Genomic DNA, 19,627 nt, shown 5'->3' on the forward strand with positions numbered 1-19,627 from the left:
GTGCTTCATCTTAACACAATAATGAGGTTATCCCTGTATGATATGATTTTTTTAACAACTTAACAAACAGCACGCCATGAAGCACTGAGTTCATCACATGACATTAATTTTTCTTGCGAGGGCTTCCTCCCTGATCAATGGCTTGAGCCCAGCTAATCCAGACCATCACACCCCATATGCCTGTCCTGACCAAGCTTAATTTTGAAAGTAATTTACATTTTTCTGCTCCTGAGGATTCACATGTTTGGTGTCACAGTTTCTTCCATGATTTGGTGTTGCCTCAAACCTAAGTGGTCACTGTCCCTGCAGACTGCAAAGGGACACGAGCAAAAGAGGTGGTGAGATGTTTAGCACATCTGCGTGAGTTTGTGGGGTCTCACCAGTCAGATTTCAGACACAAATACATTGCTGAAAGTCTTTTAGCTGTTCATTTAACCACCCAGAGCTGCGCTCAGTTGTGATTTAAAACCTGAGTTAGTGCAGCTGCCTAGAGTTATTTAGATTTCAGGTTGGGAATGAGCAAGGTTAACAATGTTATGACTTTTTTTAATCTCAGCTGAACTATTATGGGGTGACCAGGTGCTCCTGTACATTTTTAATTGCAGCCAAGAAAAATCTAGTCATGGTTCCTCCACTCTACAACCTTTCCTTTGATTCCTCAGACCATCTTCCACACTACCATTCTTTCCAGACTGATAAACCTTCATTTCATCATTTATTAGAGCTTTTCATCTTCAATTATTTCCGAGACTTTTCTTGGTGCCTAATCACAGTTTTCTTCACAATTTTTTTCAAGCTCTCTGCATAAGTTCCAAAGACAAGCACTGCTTCCAAAAGTGCTAGTGCTTTGCCTTGTAGATATCTCTTTTATAGACTCCATTGTAGACAGCATTCTGGGATGAAACCCCAAATGGCTGCTCACAGTGTGCTGGCATGGTGAATGCAGTTTAGTCCACAAAGTCTGGCCCCTGTAAAAGGGGCAGAATAGTTACCTACCACATAGGATGTGGTAAGGCTTAATTTATTAGTGCTGTAAAGCATTTTAGACCCTTAGAGGAAGGGTGTTAGGAAAACATAAAGCACTATTGCCATAAAACATTTGTCTGGCTGAAAGCCCTCACTGATCTGCTTGAGGAACAAAGAGGATGTAGGAAACCAGAGTTTTTTCCATTAAGAAAAAAAGTACTGTTTTCATTTATTTGGTGTCAGCACGCACATTCTAAGACTCCTGGTGATGGAGAAGGAGGAAGAGCAGTGAGGCTATTGCATGAAACATTACTATTTGATTAAAAGATTACTAGGACATGGAAAAGCACACAAGCTATTTCCTGTCACCCAACCACATTTACCAAGAGAAACAGATCTGCAAATGCAGGAATTTTAAAATTTTAAGTCCTTCTGATCAAAGCAGTTCATTATGAATAATGCAAACTGTGTAAAGAATGCTGTGCAAGGATGTGAAAATGAAGAAAGATCTCAATATTTTTGATAGCTTCATTGATGGCAACTGCTTTGTTTGGTTGGGATTTTTGAGAAGCAAGAATCCCAGCAGTAAATGCAATCATGTTCACTGGCTGCCACCAAAGCTCACTGTGTCTGAAATTCTTTCTTACATGCTTTGCTGAATCAGGACTCCAATACATGAAATATACTTTGATCTTGACAGTGGTTCAAGTCTTTTTCTTAAAGTCAAAGCCCATTTTGGCTTTTTTGCTTTGATGCACCATCAAGCCCATGCACATTTTTTGTCAAAATATATCCATATAATAGGGTTATAATAAATAGTTCTTTTAACAGTTCATTTAGGATTCTAAAATGATGAGGTTTGCAAAATGCAAAGTAAGAAACCATACAGATTTTTTTAAAGCAAACAAACTGTAACAATCCCCGAATTAATACTACAACCGAAAGAAAATTAAATCTGAGATAAACTTATGTGACCAAAAGGCTTTGGGGCAGGACACTGCAATATGCTAAAGACACACTCATAACCACAAGCTACATTGAGGACTCAAATCACATATGAATGGCACATTTCAGATGTTCTTTACTCCTTAAAATAGATATGTACTTATCAGATGCTGACAAATGACTACTCTGTAAATAGCTAAAGAAACATTTCTTTGTGTTCATATTTCATTTTCTTTTCCATTCTGTGTCATGTCCAGCTCCTGCTCATTTGCTATTTAGTCAAAAATAGAGTTACTCCATGAGAAATGTTGATATTTTTGATCTGCCCAGAAGACAACACAGCATGTGACAGTACATATTTCATACAAGATTTCCATTGAGTTCACTAGAAACCCCCATATAGGTGCACATAATTTGGGCTCTACATTTCAGTTCCAGGAATCAGAGATTGTAAGTCTCAAATGGACCTTTAAGACCCTGGGCTGCCCTCCAGCAAAAAAAAAAAAAAAAAAAACCACCAAAAAAAAAAACCCCACCACAATATTCCTCCAGCAAATTGGAAAGATTCAGAGAAGCATCTGAACTTTTGGGAATATACTTAGATCAAACTTCCAAACCTTTTCCAACAATATAAAAACAGAAATAAAACTGGCAGGTGCATCTTTTGCTATGTCCTATAACATAAAAATCATGGGCCACTTCACTGAAATGATTGGAAGTCAAGAAGATAATCTAAATATATGTATTATTTATATATTTATCTACAGCCATTCTGTGAAGTCTACTATTTGCAGCTAGACTTCCAAAACTTTGCTAGGAAACTGGTAATAGTATCTAAAATTAAAAAGCACAAAATGAGCTTTACTTTAAATTAGATTTAAATGAACAAATTATTGCAATAGCCCAGGTGAATTCACTGTGCAACGACCAGCTGCACAGCAGCCTGTCAGTGCTCTGCTCTCCCTCACTGGAACTGGGCTAGTGCTGCACTAGAAATTTAGACCAATAAATGTATAATACTCCATACCTTTCCCTGCTGCACAGCAATGTGTAAGGGTGCCTGGAGAAGGGATTATCCTCATGATCCCATGGACAGACACTGACCTCAGGGCACGCACACAGAGCTACTCCTTGCCAGTAAAACCGTGGCTGGATCTAGGTTGAACAGAGGAATTTGCTACCAGGAAAATGGCAGCACCAAGCTCCCAGGGAAGCTGCAGGATTGATGTCTGTGTCACACCACTCAGCAAGGGTCTGCCTCAGAGACAGCAGAACTTTGACAAGCTTCTAAACCACGCTGCAAGGGTGGGCAATTCTGCCCTCCTCAAAGTATTGTTTACATGAATAAATTTAGCCCCCAGTTTGGCCTGTCCCTTATTGCCACCCTTACAGTGCCATTTCTGCATCTGTCTCACGTGGACTAACAAATTCAAGAAACCCCCTCCCCCCCTCTAATTGACTTTAGCCTTGAAAATTTCTATCTTAACAGAACAGTTTCATGATTGCAGAGTGGCAAATGGGAGATTGTCACTTGTTTTTAAAGTGCTTGCTTTTTACAGTGAAGAGCATGAAGTGTACCAGCAACGTTAACCTTCCGGAAACACACAATATTTAAATTACACTGCTCAGAGCGCAGTAATTGAGCCAAACAGACATAAGTTCACATCCACTGAGCTTTCAGCGTAGCAAATGCTGCCATCAATCCCTCTCAAGTGCCCAAAGGATGGTTCATATGCCCAGAATGCTGTGTATTTTTTTCCCAACCCTAGCTGTAGATTTAATAAACTAAAAACTTCCTCTTGCAAATCTTACCTTAGCCATGTAATCTAGGGATAGTCAGAATGTTGGCTAACTCAGACCTTTCTAACATGCTTAGCTGAAACCCTGGGTAAACAATGAAATACCACTTAATACACTTTTTTTGCCACATTCCTGAGAGAGCAGACTGACAGGAGCCCGTGGATAGACCTGATCATACATTTGTTTAACTGCCATGTTTATAAAAAGTCTCCAACTTATTAACAAGCATTTGAAGAAAAGATTAACCAATCACTTCAGAGTCCTCCATTTGGTTATGAGCTGTGCCCACTACAAAGACTTTCCACAAAGGCTGTCGTGAAGCTTCATCCTTCAGAGGTCCAGATTCCTGTTCATCAGCCTTTACTACATTACTTACAACTATAGTAAAGGATGACCGCTTGCCCACTGAATTCCTCACAAAAATGTACTTTTTCCACCCCTTTTGCCATTTTCCAAACATCTGAATGTACTTTGCACTCATATAGGAATACTCCAGACACCAAAACATGGAGTTGCCACACAGCTGTTGCTACCAGATGTCTCAGCCTGGGCGCTGCTGGATCCCAATCTAATATTCCTAGAAAGGGAAGCACTGTCCTGCCTGTAAGGTAAAGCCAGGGAACATTCTCACTTGTTACACACTACTGCAATGACTCTGGCATCAGAGGTACCCACTAAGATGCTTTATACAAGAAAACAATTCAAATTCCAGCAACTTAATACTGAGTGAAACATTACATATATTTATATAGGTCTATCACAGGTCATTTCTAATGTGTAGATATGACCTATGGTCATATTTCAAAAGACATCACAAAAAGCAGCAGCTACTTTGCTCCCTCTCCTCTTTATTTTGTACATCTTGCACTGAGTTTCTGGACTCGCTGTACTTTGTGGCAGTTGTGACATTTTAAGTTCTTGTGGGGAAAAGTGTAACCCCTGTGGAGAACCTGCACATGGCACAGGAACCACTGCTGTGCCTCCCTCATCTTCAAAGCAAGGTGCATTCACCCTGGCTGAGAACATCAAAAAGTGCTGTGCTCTCCCTGCTGGGTTACACAGGCACAAAGCAGATCAGGCAGAGATGCTGGCAAAAACATTTCCTCACCTAAGAAATCCAAACAACCTTTTTAAAAATTAAGGTCTAAACTATCTTTTGAGATGAAGTGCCTTATATTCATGAATAAAAGAAACCCCTTTGTTATGTGTTCAGAATGTGTGGTTAAGCATTTTTTGGTTTATAATATTATAAAATCTTGCTTCACTGATGAATCCAGCTCTCAATGTGCAGGAAACGAGCAGATGCTCAACATTGTCTATTAACTGTCCTATCAAGCCATCAAAATGACATATGGAGGCTTAATAGCAGATTTTAAATAAAAATTTCATAAGTCCAGGTGTAAAACATATGTTATGTCACAAATAAAAAGGGTTTCCCAATGTCAGCTGGAGCCTGCTCTACTGGGTTTTTGCAGAGTAGGTATCTCGGAGGAAGCTTCGTCCATCTCAGATAATGCCTGAACTTTAATTCTACTTGCTTTGGAAACAAATTATATCCATTATCCCCACCCTCCGACCTAAATAACAACACCTCTTCACTCTACTTCTACGTGCGCACACCATATCCTACAAGAAGGAATAACAACACACACACATGCACTCTCAATTCTACATTTCTAATGCATAAATCTAAAGAATCCTCATAAATAAAGCGTCTGGAATCTCATTCCAGAGGCAAGCTTTGCTGGTTTGAGTCTCTTCCTCCTCTCAAATCCAATGCAGTATGTCTCACTGCAAGCTAACAAACTCTTCTAAAATAAGATCCTTGGGGAGATAGTGATCATTGGAATTGTAGGGTTTTTTCTAGGGGAAGTAAAGTTGATGGTCTAGATCCTGCGATATTCAAATTGACTAAAGCAGAACTGTTGCTGGAAACAGGCATGAGCTGATGTTGTGGAATTTGTCCTTAAATACGTATGATTCACATAAATATATATAAAAATACACATACATATAGATATAAATTTTATATATATAGATATATACACATATAAAAGCCTTCAGACATAAAAATCTTTTCCTCCTCAAAAAGCATCCTCATCCCAAAGTAAATCTGTGGTGTAAATAAGCCTTGCTATGGATCACTCTGCTCATCTCAAACTCATAAAGCAGCAGTATAATTTAAGAAAAAAGTACCTTAATGTATCGCTTATCACCCTGTCCTTTTTACAAGCGCCACCTATTAAAAAGTCTCATTTATTTTCTTTCTTATTCTGGGCAGATTTGCATGTGGCGCTCTCATTTCTAAAGAGAAAAAAAACTTCAAAATGAAGATTAGAATAAAACCACCTCAAGAACCTTAGCTGTATAGCCTTTGTAACTTTTCCTTCACTGAGAGCTCTTGAAACCAAACGCCAGTAAAAGTACAAGCTTAGCGCTGTTGTTATTATCAAGCACTCGGGGCGTGTGTACATTTACTTAGCGCTTTACAAGCAGAGATAAGATATCCTTAGAGTCAACACAAGGGATGGCAAACACGAGGGCGGCACGGAGGGAGCGGGAGGGTGGGAGAGGGCGATGAGAGATGCTCAGTGAGCCGCTGCCGAGCGGAGTGGCAGGAAGGAAAGGGAAGGGAAGGGAAAGGAAGGAGGGAGCGCGTCCTGCCCGTCCGACAGCAGGTGGGGCTGCTGCAGTGCGGGCTGCCTGCTGGAGGGAGAGGATGGAGGGAGGATGAAGGCTCTGGAGCTCCCAACCTGCAGGAAGCTGACGGCTCCAATTCAGAACCGCTCTGGTTTTCACATCGCTTATTTCATCGCTCCTCTCGGCCTCGGCAAGCCTTAGCCGAAGTCCCCGAGTGCTTTTCTGGGTGTGACTAAAGGAGCGATTCAGAAAGATCCAGGCCAGTTCGTCACAAATCTGGATCGCATCTCCTGTGACAAAGCTACAGCCAGCCTACACCTGCCGCTCCAGCCCCGAGAATGACACAGGAACAGGCGAGAGACAGGATTGTAGAAAAGGTAAAGAAGGCTTTATTCAAAAGAACCGCACGGTTTTATACAGCAATACGATAGGTTCTATTTGATTGGCTAACTAAAACATCTTCTCTCACACTGTCCTTGAAAAGAGCAGGAAAACGAAATAGAAAAACACCACCTGCAAGTTGCTTATCCTAACAAGTTATCACATCTTTCCAACTCCCCAAAATTTCTCACAAGCCACTGTGAGAAACGCTTGCCATTTCTCTCTCTCTGTCTGATGGCATCCACATACACCTATGGGGAGCACACTTGAATGACTCTGAAAAACTGCACTGCATCTCATTTAGAAAACATGCCAACTATTTTTAATACAATTTTTTACAATACCATCTCCTTGTGCAGGTCATTCCCATTGCCCTATCAAATTTAGGAGCGTGTCAAAATGATGTTCAAAGCAGAATGCAAGAAAAAGTCCTGAGGACAAATCTTTTTAGCTGAAAGTCTGATATTATTTTCAAGTCCAAAGGTCCAGTTATGCTGGACCGAAGGGGAATCTGAGCCCTTTCTCAGGGAAGAGAATGGGCACGGAAAGTTTGTGCCTGGTTTAGCAACCCAAACCCATTGAAGATGAGAGCAGCAAGCTCTAGGTGGAGGCAGGCAGAGCTCAGCAAGAAGCACTGCTGGCAGAGCAGAGCCTAGGCACCGAGTTCAGCTCTCATTACCCTGACAGCTTACATGAGCCATGCCACAGGGAACACCAGGAGAGCCCCCAGATTGCTCTGTGCCAGGTGGGCCTGGAGGGCCACTTTTCATGCTCTGATTCTACCACTTCTGAGGCATTGGCAGGATGTTCTGCTGTGGAAACCCAGGGCACCAGGAATGTTTCTCTCTCTGCTCTGGGGTGCCCTGACCCCCAGGGCTCTACTGCATGATACAGGCTCTGCCAGCACTTGGCATCTTCCAGAACCAGGCACCATGGGAGGGTTTCTGTCACAGCAGAGACAGCCACCACACACAGAGTGTCACCACAGAATTTCAGAAAGCTTTAAGCATTTGCCCAAACACAGCAACACCTTACCTCATCAGAAGGCTTCAATCATCTGCCCACACAGAGCGACTTCATGGCACTTCAGAAGGCCACAAATGTCTGCTCCTCCTGTCCTAGGTCTCAACAGTTCTGGTCATCATTTTTCTGCTGTGGGCTCATACTTCCAGCACTGAAGCATCTACTGCTTTGTCCCCATCGTAAAGTACATCCCCCGACATAAAGTAGCTCTAGATAAAACTTCTCTATGTTTGCCTCGTTTTCCATCTTTAGTCTCTTAGCATTGGGTCCATATGTGCTGAGGATGTCTGGATGGACATTCACATTACTCAGGTAGAACACTATCCCTGTTTTCTGCTAGCTAAAATGAGTACGTCCCATCCACAGCAGCATGATACTCAGGACAAACTGCAAAACTCACCCAAGGCACAGAATAAACTCTGTGACAATTATTGAACTCAGTCACTGCTAAGTAACCATTCAGTCACTGTGAAATTATTAAGAGCCATCTCAAGGTTTCTCTGCAAGCAGCAGTTGCTGCAGTGTCAACATACCTTGAGATACATGCACAAGGTCTCTGGAGACTTGATAAATTGGTTGCTGGCCAGTGCTGCTATTACCTCTGATGGTTAAATTAAGACAGGCCAACATGCTACAATCACACTTCTATTCTGTCAGGTAGACCTATGGAGATAAAGACAGACCCAAACGAAAAAAAGAGTCCCTGCTCACAGCAAGAGACAGATGCATAAACACAGGCCAAACTGTATTTTTTCCAGAGAAACTAATAATTCCACTCTTTGAAGAGCAGCACACAGAATCAAAATATACAAGAGTGGGGTTGGCCATGTCTCAGACACCCCTGAGGTAGTTACAGATGCTTCTCAACAAGTGCACAGCAGCTCATCAGGCCCAGGGTCCCTGCCAGCCACAGGGCAGCAAGGGGATGAAGGGAACAAGAGTATTAAGAGGGCATGATGCCAAGTTGGGGACTCCTTGACCTTTTTTCTTTTCATTATATGATGCCCCCTTTCCACCACCTGTGTGATGCCCCTTTGCAGGGTCATGCACAATTCCTTGATGACCACAGTGTCTGAACTTGGAGCCATGGCAGGGTTTTCCACTCATGCTGGAAGAAAGGGTCAGTTAGAAGCATGAAGGAGAGACACAAGAAGACGTAAATGGTTAGAGTCACTTTCAGAAGGAACACAGACAGAAGAAAGCACTGCTCTTTGCCCAGCAAGTTTTGCACCCCTAGTAAGATGCCCGGCTGCAGCAGAGGCACTCCTCTGGGAGAGGAGGAGGAAGTTGCTGTCTGGAGGATGGTAAGGGCTGGAGACAGAGTTTCAGATTTGCACACACCCTCATTTGCACACACAGACCTTTGAGTGTCTGCCTCACAGCTGTAGCAAATGTGTACCCTCCAACACATGGCCTATTTTCTTACTGACCTGTATTGCACTGAGGCTGCAAGAAGCCTCTGAAACAGGGGTCTACCTCTCCCCCACAGCCATTTTTACACCAAGTTAGTGTCACTTTTCACAGCAGGCTTAGTCCCAGTTTGCACTTTGCTCGAGAGCAGCATCTTTCCAGATGCAGCAACGCTGAATTAGTGTCAACATTCTTTCCAGAAGCATCATTCCAAATAGATGCCTACCCCTCACAGCAGAAGGGCACACTCTTAAATGTGGTAATTAACAGGCAGCTCTACAAAAAATGCTGTAAACATTAATAACATGAAATCTTTAGTAGATTTCTTGCATCTGCTGGTAGAAGGTTTGTTTTTCATGGGAGACAAAGCAGTGACTGTGTGTAAATTACGCTCATGCCAAGTGTTAAAATGCAATAACACACCACCCTAGAACATGCATAGAAATGACTGCCTTGCTATGTATTTTGTACTAAAAGCAGTAGCTTAATCATCAAAGTAAAGCTTTGCTTGCAGAAGGCTGCTTGCAAGCATCTGCCCTTCTTGTCCTTCAGCCCCCTTTGTGCCCTGCTGTTGATGCAGTGCAGCTGTGTGCCCTCTGCTCCCTGTGTGATTGGGCAGCACCCCTGGGCACTCCATGGCTCCTCACCTTCAGTAGCATTCACCTGTGCTGCACAGCTGGAGCCCACTGGGGATGAGGTTCAGCTCCAGCCCTACTCCCAGTCACCACAAAGTGTGCCTCCAGGAAGGGTCAGGTGTGGTTTGAAAACTGGCCCAGGCAGCATCTGACATTTCCTCCCCGAGGTCACCCTCACAGGGGGAAGTTGACTTTGGCTGGAGCACTGTGTGTTCTGGCTAACCCACCTGGCAGACAAACTCCCAGGGACTCCTGGCAGGGTGAACCAGAGCAGCCTGAGGCTGCACTCTGATATTCAGGAAAGCTGGGGCAGAGACACTGAGTCCAGCACAGAGCCCAGGGCCCCCATAAAAGCCCGAGCCAGCTTACAGGGAGGTTGGTGCCAAGGCTCCTGTACAACAGGGAATCCAGCTTGTTCAAAACAGTGTCTTCTGTGTCACTGCCAAACCCCACAGGATCTCGGGTCCAGTGCTAGTCATGCTGCTGGTGGCAGTACACATTTATGGGGTCTGTTGTCGAGGCTCTGCCATTCAGTGCTTTGTTCAGTCAAGAAATCCAAGTTGGCTTAATCTTATTGTGTTAATAGATCTAAATATGGACATAAAGAACTTGAGCATACATAAGCACAATGAATATGAGACTCTCATTCATTCCTGCACAGTACACAGTAAATTGCCAGCGCAGCCCTTTGAGCTTACTAACATCTTTAGACTTGGCCTCACAAAGATTACACTCCCCACTCAGCAATTCAACCTCCTTCTAATACTTTTAAAACAGAGGAAAGGCCAAGACCTCTAGAGAAGATGCCAAAGATTGAATGGTTGGCCCTGAAAGCAGACCAACTGCAGCAGGCAGCAAAGCAAAGAGGCCATGCCAGCAGTGGTGCTCTCAAGGAAAGGAAGCACAGTTTCTGTTCTGGCATCCACAGCACCCAAACACTTAGACACACAATGCAGGTCCCTGCAAGGCAGCAGCCAGTATCTGCTTGGAAAGGGTCTTTTCTACTTGGAACTTTTTCAGGCTTTCTTAACACTGTGGCTTTTCTAAGGATTCCCTCACTCTTCTGGTCGTTATGGAAAAAATTAAATCACTGGAGCTCCCACACTTACTGGGCCCCAGAAAGCTGAAACAGCTAAGAGCCAGAATATACTGCATGATACTTTTTTTTCTTTCTAACAAGAAAGAACTTTTGTTTCTCTGCAAACAACAGTAAGCTCACATCAGGAAATGAGCATTTGCAAGGCTGAAATCTCAACATGGAGCATTATTTAAATTTGTAGGGCTATTTAATGTTCGTCACACATTTGATCCTAACAGAGCAAATGATTTTCTATCAGAACATTTTTTTTCCACTTCAACAAGGAAAACTGCCCCTCCAAATATAAGCACTGCTTGTTATTTTGAGGCAGTGAGGCAAAACATACAGCACATAGACCACATTTGGCCTGCTTAGCAGATGTCTACAGATCACTTGATGTTAATTTCAACATAAAAGCTATTATATTTCTGGCCTCGCCCTATTAGTTGTTAAATAATTATTTATGCTTGGCAAATAAATTCTAGGAACCTTGAATAAAGCCCATCAACCCTACTAATCTAGCCATATTTGACACAACAGTTTTCACTCACAGAAGACCCAAGATGTAATGTTTGTTGCCTGTATGATTCTGTCTCACAACCTAAAAGGTAATCCCATATTTACATTTAAATGCAGACTGTACATAGGATGTGTTCCAACGCTACTTCCCAGGCAAAGAATGAGCTTGTTTGCTTTACTGACATTTGCAACTATACTATGGCCAGTTTCAGTTCATAACTCAGTTTATTTAAATCTGTACTCCACAACTCTGGCACTAGTTAACATGTTTTTCCATAGGTTTTTTGGCTTTGCCTATTAAATTTGGCTGTATTTGTCATTGGTTAAGCCCTGGTGCACTGTGACCTTGTACAAAACAAACAATAACTGGAAATGTAGACTTCCCTTAATTAATATTTTTAAGCAGCTAACCTAACTTACAGGAGTGCTATTTATATACATTCAAAACTGTAGTTGTTGTGTGTTCTGCTTGAATGGTTTGTAAATTCCAAACAGTCAATCTACAACAAGACTTGGAAAAGATACTGAGTGCAAGGCCCTGTGTGAAAGGGTTTCAACCAATCTTTGGACATTCATATGCTGCTGTCTGAAGAAATTTAGCTGATGTGTTGTCTTTTGAAAGCACATTTTAGTGTAATACTTTTTTATCCTTAACAGACCAGTTAGAATTTAAAGATTTGGAAAAAAAAAAAAAAAAGGAATTTGAACATTCCACTGAGGAGAACTAGTTCAATATGTCTATTTTTATTTCATCTGTCTGGTTAAAGGAGCACGGCTTCTCTATTATCACAATAATGTACATTATGTCTGCATTTAAGTTTATGTGCAGTTTACGATTTTGTGTGATAAATAAAAATTAGTGATGCAAAAAGGAGCAAAAGGAATTCACATTGCTTCCAGCAAACTGCACTTCCTGCCCTAAAAGCTGTGTGGTTTTTCTTTGCATCGTTGGCAAAATAAAGTTACAGAGATGCTTTCAGCTGATTTTGGTGGACACTGAACAGACCCCTTTGTCCTATGAAAGAGCCAGGAAAGAGCCAAGTTCCTCTGTTCCCCTGGATAGCCCCATTCCAGGCTGCTCTGCAGCTACAGCACTTATGCATCTCTCAGCCCTGTGATGAGTCCTTTCTACAGCTGACCTTTGCACGGGGAGATTTTAACCCTGGGTTTAAAATGTTCAGTCAGAGCTCTGGGCTGTGTTTCACTGCTGCATCCAGGAGGCAGAGGTCATGGCCAAAAGCAGGGTTTATTGTAGGGTTGGCTTTACAGTTTTTATTAATGGCAAGCCAGTTTCTCTCCACTGATGTCTATGATAATGCAATGTATCCTTGAACTTCGTGTCATAAAGTAGCAAAGGTGAGCAACTGCTGAGGCAGAAAAAGTGAGGAGAAAAGACTGTAAATAAAATTATGTACATCAAATAATACTTGTTAAATGCTTGCCTTTGTGACATATGACTTTGATGTTATTATTTCCTTTGCTTGTTGGTAACACATACCCACCTGTTAAATACAAACTGCCCAGCTAGCTAATAACAGCAGGGTTTCACATGCTGGCAGGTTCCCTTAGTGTGGATAGCTAGAAGCAAACCAAAAAACGTGGTGGAGGAAAGCAGCACCCTCAATAGAGCAGGGAACCAGAGTCACTAAATCCAACACTAGCCCTGCATGTGGCATTAACCTAGACAGATCTTTTCTCATGCACACTTTTTTCCTCTGTGTTGGAACAGTACTGCAGTTCTGAGGGAAGCTTTGCAATGTCAGCAGATTCTGAGATGAACTTTTAAGATCTTCAATTGCTACGAGTTTCATTAACAGCTGACACCATTGCTCAGGTTGCCTGCAGCCTTTTTTGCTTTTAAACACTGTTAATCATACCTCACTCTGTGAATAACAGCAATAAATCAAAACCATAGAGAGATGCACTTTCACAATAAAGCCACCGGGAAACAAAAATTATGCCCTAGACTTAGGAGGAGGTCAATTCAGTCCTGAAGAAGACATCCTAGCCATGGGAAGAAGAGGAATGGATAACTGCAGTCAAGTGTTTTCTCTGACCCTGGTACTGCTCAGAAACTGGCCTATGAGAAGGATTTCAGTAGGTCTAGCAGTGCAGTTACTACAAATTTTATTTTGAAGTGTGCATTTAATGTGCTAGGGTATCCCTGTAATTCCAAGGCACCTGTTCTTTTGATGTGAGTTGAGTTTTAAGGAGATGCCATTCTCAGACAATCACATGCTGAAAATAGAAATGACAAAGAAATATCCATTAAATGCAAAGTAGGCAGACAGGCAAGATCTCCTGCAGATAATTAGGTTCAATAGTTTCTATCAGATGACTAAAAAACCTGACCTTATATACTTCTTTCTGGTGCAGTTTGTTTTTCTTAGGTAGGCATCCTAGCAGGTGGTTTCCTCTGAAAGAAATACTCCAGTGTAAATCAGGGCTGTCCATAACTTCAGGTGCTGCAGCAAGGTTTGACAACAAACTGGATTACCTGAACATGGGCACCTTTCAAATTGCACTGCTTGGGAGGCTGGCACAGCTGAGCAGCGCTGAACTGTTAAATCACAGAGAAATTAGAGGGGAAAAGATTAAACCTTGCAAGCTGGGATTTGCAGGCAGACCTGTAAGAGTGGCAAACCCTCTTGTACAGATACCAAGGGATACAGATTAGCAGTATTTTAATCTCCAGTTAATTAATGCTCTCTATGTCTACTACCTTTAGCACAAATAAAATTTCCTTGTGACTCCAATAATTCTGTTTGCACTCTCCCCCATGGTTCTGTTTGAGACAAACCATGTTTTTATGATGAAGACTATGATGAAGTGCTTTCTGATGAAGTGCTGGCCCACTGAACAGCACAGCCTGCCTTGGGATCATGTCCCTCACAAACTGAGATCTAGCTGTCCCTGTGGTTGTCTGCACCAGTCTGGCTGTCACTCTCCACAAATCTCCGCTCTGTTTTATCGGGGTATTTTCTCATTTAAAGGCTGGAGCAGTGCAGCTTTCAGTAATCAGCAACTTCAGTTGCTACAGTACAAAACACACATTTTCACTATTTAACTCCAAAGAAGAAGGAATTCAGCAACAATTTCGTTCTTCACCAAAGAAAAGTAAAATCTTTACTTAACCAATTTCCTTGTCTGCTTTTTCTCTATCTTTAACAAAATACTCCAGTTACTATTTGGAGGCATACCTTACTTTCATACATCCAGGGTTCTAAAGCTACACAAGGACTGGTGTGTGTGCAGTTCAGCTCTCCTACAGATTTAATTTTGTTGCTCTCGCTTATGACCAAACAAGGGATAATTTTTTCGAGCTCCTTCTCTGCTATTTCCCCATTTCACTAACAATACACGGGCCCTGATAAGTATTCAGCTACAGCAGTGTCTGCTTTGAGCAACAAAGCTGCTCTCCCATACCTTCTGTAACTGATTTGAGGACGTTTGCACCTCAGTCCAAACATCTGTGCCTGCAATTCCACCCCCACGTGCTCACACTCCGTGTTTGCAAATGCAGGAACTTGGGTTTAAGCACAGCACGGCCCAGCAGTGTATCCAAGTCTCCAGACTTTTATGCCCTACATACACCGTGGAATTTCCACTGTGCACACAAAATTATTCATGACAGAAACATTGAAGGACCATCCTCCCTTCTCCCTCTGTGATGAGAATACCAATGAGAAACATAGCAAGAGGTTTTCTTTGACTTCCTGATCATAGGGAGGAAAGAAAATTTTAAACCAATATATTTTGTGGGAGGGAAAGGGAAAGTCATTGCAAAATGTTGAAGACCAGGGGTTCAAGCACATACTTGTATTAACATCTCCCATCCCTGGAGCTGCAGTAATTTGCATGACATTATCTACCTGGGATGTTGCTATGGTTATCACCATACATAAGTAATTACCAGGGCAAATTGCACATACAGCACACGGATTCACGCTGTCAGAAGCAAAGGATCTTTTTATACACTTGAAAATGTACATATTAAAAAAAAACCACTAATCACAAAGATTCCTGATATGAGAAAAACTTCTGGAGTGCTCCAAAATTGTTGTTAACTATGCTTATTGACACCTTAAGGACCAAGTCAGACTGTGTCCAAGTGAAGAGAGACACTGCACAGGCTCTGTAGAAAATCATCAGAGAGTCACCAGTAGAAGTGAGCAGAAACCAACCAGCAGGAACAGTAGAAATCCCTCCCAAAGAGTTTGAGGTATAAGCAGATGAGAAAGGCAAAGAGAAGGAGAAGGGGTGTATCAGACAGAGCAAATAAGATTGTCAGCTTCCTTGATAGCACAGGCCACGACTATTTTGGGTAGATTATGTCATGGAACCTTCTTCTGGCAACTAGGCACAAAAAGATCAACAGAAGAGAAGGAGGAGAGAGTGATGCAGACTACATCCATGCTAAGAAAAAGACAAGAGATACGGTGTTGTGATGAAGCAGCTGGTCAGGACAAGCCGAAACTAAGTCTAATCAAAGTGGTTCTCTGGAAGTTCCCTTATTTCCTCTCCTGCAAAGTTTCTGCTGCTGTTTGCAGTTTGGGATCTGATTGTGCTCCCCGTGGTTTCCCACAGGAGCTCAGACAAAAGTTACAGTCCATCCACACTTGTACATCCAAGCTGAAAGGAGCAATTAACACCCAGCAGAAATTTGGAGGAAAGCAAAAATACAGAGTATCTAATGCTAACTCATACAAAGTAAATCAGACATTAAAAGCTCATTCTGAAATACTGATACTGTTACATTCCCAACAAAATACAGCTGCACTGTAAACAGCTTGAGCTGCCGTCTACTGGTATCAATGAAAACTTTCCAACAAGTTTGAAGTAGGTGTCCTGTGTCCTCAGGAAAAGACAAAGCTTTAAAAACAGTGCTGACACTATGACTTGAGTAAACCACATTAGGCTAACTGGAATGTAAAATATAATTCTGAAAAGCACAAAATACCTTTCTACAATTTAATTTGAGGTGGCATACATGACTCTCATACCCATTCAAACCAACCATATTTTCCATGTACAGAGAAATACTGTGATTAATCCAGATTTACAAACTACAGTAGAATTGAGGAGAAAAAAGTCATATTTTCTATTTCTAGCTTCTCTTAAAAAAAAGTTCTTTTGTTTACTTAGAAATCATCTTCTTCTCTCACACATATATTTTTATCTCCTAGTAGTACCAGGCTACTATAATGCCATCCAATATTTTGACTATTTAAGAAGATAGAACTAGAAAAACATAGTGATAGAGGTATGCTCTGAGAAGAGCTTCAGAAGTATGACAAGAGCAGGTATGAGCCAGCAGGCAGTCAGAAAGCACAGCAGCTCTTAGGGGCCATTTGCATGGTCTCGGGGAAGTCACAATTAATGATGTCCACAAACACTGGCTAAAGATGCAAGATATGTGTAACTTCATTAGGAAAAAGGCAGACTGAAGACAAAGACAGACGTGAAATAAGTCATCTCAGGTTTTATGCCAGTGACTGAACACCCACGGTGACAGGAATATCGTAACTCTGAATATATTTCATACAAAATAGTTTGTTGGCTTTAGATATATCAATGAAAGGGAAAGTAAATATGTGAAGAGCAAAATGCAAGATGGAAAAAGTGAGATAAATATTGTTAGATTCAGAGGAAAAATGCTATAAACAGTAAGCAAAGCTCTTTGATTTGCACTGTTTTCCAGCCCATAAAACCCTAATATCTTGCCAGCGTTTCATTAAAAGCTTATGAACTACCCAGCATGCCTGCTCCTGCATAAATGTATTGCTAAAAAACATTGTTGATGTTGCAGATCTGGTATTTTGCAATGTTTCAAAGAAACCTTATGTGTATCAAACTCAGATGCATTATTGGAAGAAGTGGGGATGGTGAAAATGGCCCCACAGACTCTAAAACTAATTAATCATTCAAGAACAGTAAGTTTCGCTCAGAGATGTTCGAAGTAATATCTCTAAACCAGAAAATACAAATATTTTAAGAAACGGGCATTGTGGATAAAGGACTTAAGAGAAAACTACCATTTTGTGAATTGGATAAAAGGAGCTGAAGGCATGTCTTCACAGAGAATTGAGAGTTCAAGGTCACGACAGCCCAGCAGCAAAATCTGTAAATGTTAATCTGAGTGATACAAAGATCTGGCAATGCTAAGACTGACCAGATCAACAACTGTTCTGACTGAATGTGCAGCCTATTCTCAGCATTACCATCTCAGACTTCAGCCCTCTAAGGACAAGTAATAGCAGTATCATTCCTTTTCCACAAAAAGTCATATTGGATCAATCAAATCTTTGTTGTTATTACCAATGGTCCCGAACCAAGTCTGGAGGGATCAGGACACTCATGATTTCCCATCTTTCATAAGATCACTGCATTTCAGGGCTCGTTCTCACTGGAACCCAAACATGGGGCAAAATTAAAATGTTCCGACGGGCAGAACCCATACCCCTGAGGCAAAACTTCCCAGTGTCTGGAGGCTTTCCAGTGAACAACCGTGTGTACACTTAGCCCATTCTGCATTGCTCTTACTGTAGCTCTCCTCACAGAAGTGCTTCCAAATTATTCTGACAACAAAACATAGAAATTCATTTCCCACATCCCTCAAATAACTTCATATCCCTCTGCTGCTAAGATCAAGCATCAAGCTGATGTTTGATAACAACACTGATGGGGTGAATGGGCAGTAAAACCCACCTGTTACCCATCCAAATGACTTGTCTCTTAACTAGCGGCACACTCTGGTACTTGTGGATATGTAAGCTAAAAATTCAGCCCTCAGCACAAACCCACCTCTGGAATAACGTTAATAACAATATTATAGAGGTAGGAGGCAGAGACGGGAATATTACAAGACCAAGACGCAAATAAGAATATCTGAATTATTGTACAAACATGAGATTCCTGAATACGTTAACAAAAACTTGGTTTTGAAGGTAGATGCTTAATAATAAACAAACAAACCCAAACACAGCAGAAGGATTACATCTCACTAGCTCTGGAAACTCAAACACAGCTGGTCTGATCAGCTGAGCCATTTTCAAGCTGCCACATGCACATCACAGCTCTCTCCAAGCAGCACTGGAGCAGTTGCTCAGCTGTGGATGCACAAACAGCCCCAGAGGACAGACTGCCCGGCCCACCGAGTGACTGAGCTCCAGGGGTGCATTAGTGTTCCTCTCTGTCTAATTAACTAACAAACCAACATATCTGACTGCTTAAATGTTTGAAATCTGCTGCTGTTGCCAATGGTTCTGAGGCAAACCAGCACTAGCCCTGCCTGGGTCTCATTCACTCTTTGCACGAGTCACAAAAGGCACACGTGGAAATCTCCAGCACCACATTTCTGTGGTCATTACCACCAAATCCTCTAGCAGGCACAGCTCAGCTGTCTGTGAGGTTTAGGTCAAAAGGAGTTCTACCAGTGTAACAACAGCACAAGGGGAAGCTGTGGCTTGGCGCAGCATCCTGCACATCCCTGTTAGTGGTACACCCAAAGGCCACATCAGACGCGGTTTTTACACCCTGTGGGCTGGGCTGACAAACCAGTTGTTGCAATTTGGAAGAGTGACAATGGGTGGACCAGCCTCGGCGGTGGAGCACAGCTCACCAGAGGACCCCTTAGCAACAGGGTCATTGCCCTGCAAGGGGCTGCGCTCAATGGCAATCCTCTCTGCACTCTGTTTCTGGAGTTGTGAATGGCGTGTGTAACATAGGGAAAAGCATCATACCGGGAAAAGGAATCAATTACCTCTGCCTAGAGACTTTTGCAACTGTCAACAAAATAAATTTCACTTTAGGCAGAACAAACAAAAACTTTTGCTATATGGTTTGGGCTTCCCGTCTCCCACATTTTCAGGATCACACGTTTAGTTCCCTTATAGTGACGGTGACAGCGACCCCATCACGATAAATCCCTTTGTGAGAGTGCTGACAACTCTTCCCCTCACACTTTTGGGGTATCAACACTCAGGACAGCGCGCAGGGCTTTGTTTGTTTGTGTTCAAATCACACTTTTGTCCTTTCCCAACCGATTTAGGATGACAGCAGCAACCATCATCAACACGGCGCTCCGGATGAACGAGCAGCAGCGGCGGGACAGCCCCGAGCCGCTGTTCCGAGCCGCCGCGGTGTTTACCAGGCGGAGCCCGGGGCTGCCCGCGGCCCCGGCCCCGCCGCCCGGGCCCTGTGCGGACGTGGCGCGGCCGGGCCGGGCGCG

At 42.5% G+C, this 19,627-nt stretch overlaps 1 protein-coding gene across 1 annotated transcript in view; it reads left to right on the forward strand.

Annotated features, from left to right (window-relative positions):
- Positions 1-19,448: 19,448 nt before the first annotated feature.
- Positions 19,449-19,627, forward strand: part of RCN1 (reticulocalbin 1) — a 12,031-nt gene continuing 11,852 nt past the window's right edge. Inside the window, exon 1 of the mRNA XM_041461748.1 lies at positions 19,449-19,596. Coding sequence (XP_041317682.1) covers positions 19,449-19,596 — 148 coding nt within the window. The remainder of the gene's footprint in view (positions 19,597-19,627) is intronic.

This window comes from Pyrgilauda ruficollis, unplaced genomic scaffold, assembly GCF_017590135.1.
Source record: "Pyrgilauda ruficollis isolate IOZ18807 unplaced genomic scaffold, ASM1759013v1 scaffold153, whole genome shotgun sequence".
NCBI classification, from domain to species: domain Eukaryota; kingdom Metazoa; phylum Chordata; class Aves; order Passeriformes; family Passeridae; genus Pyrgilauda; species Pyrgilauda ruficollis.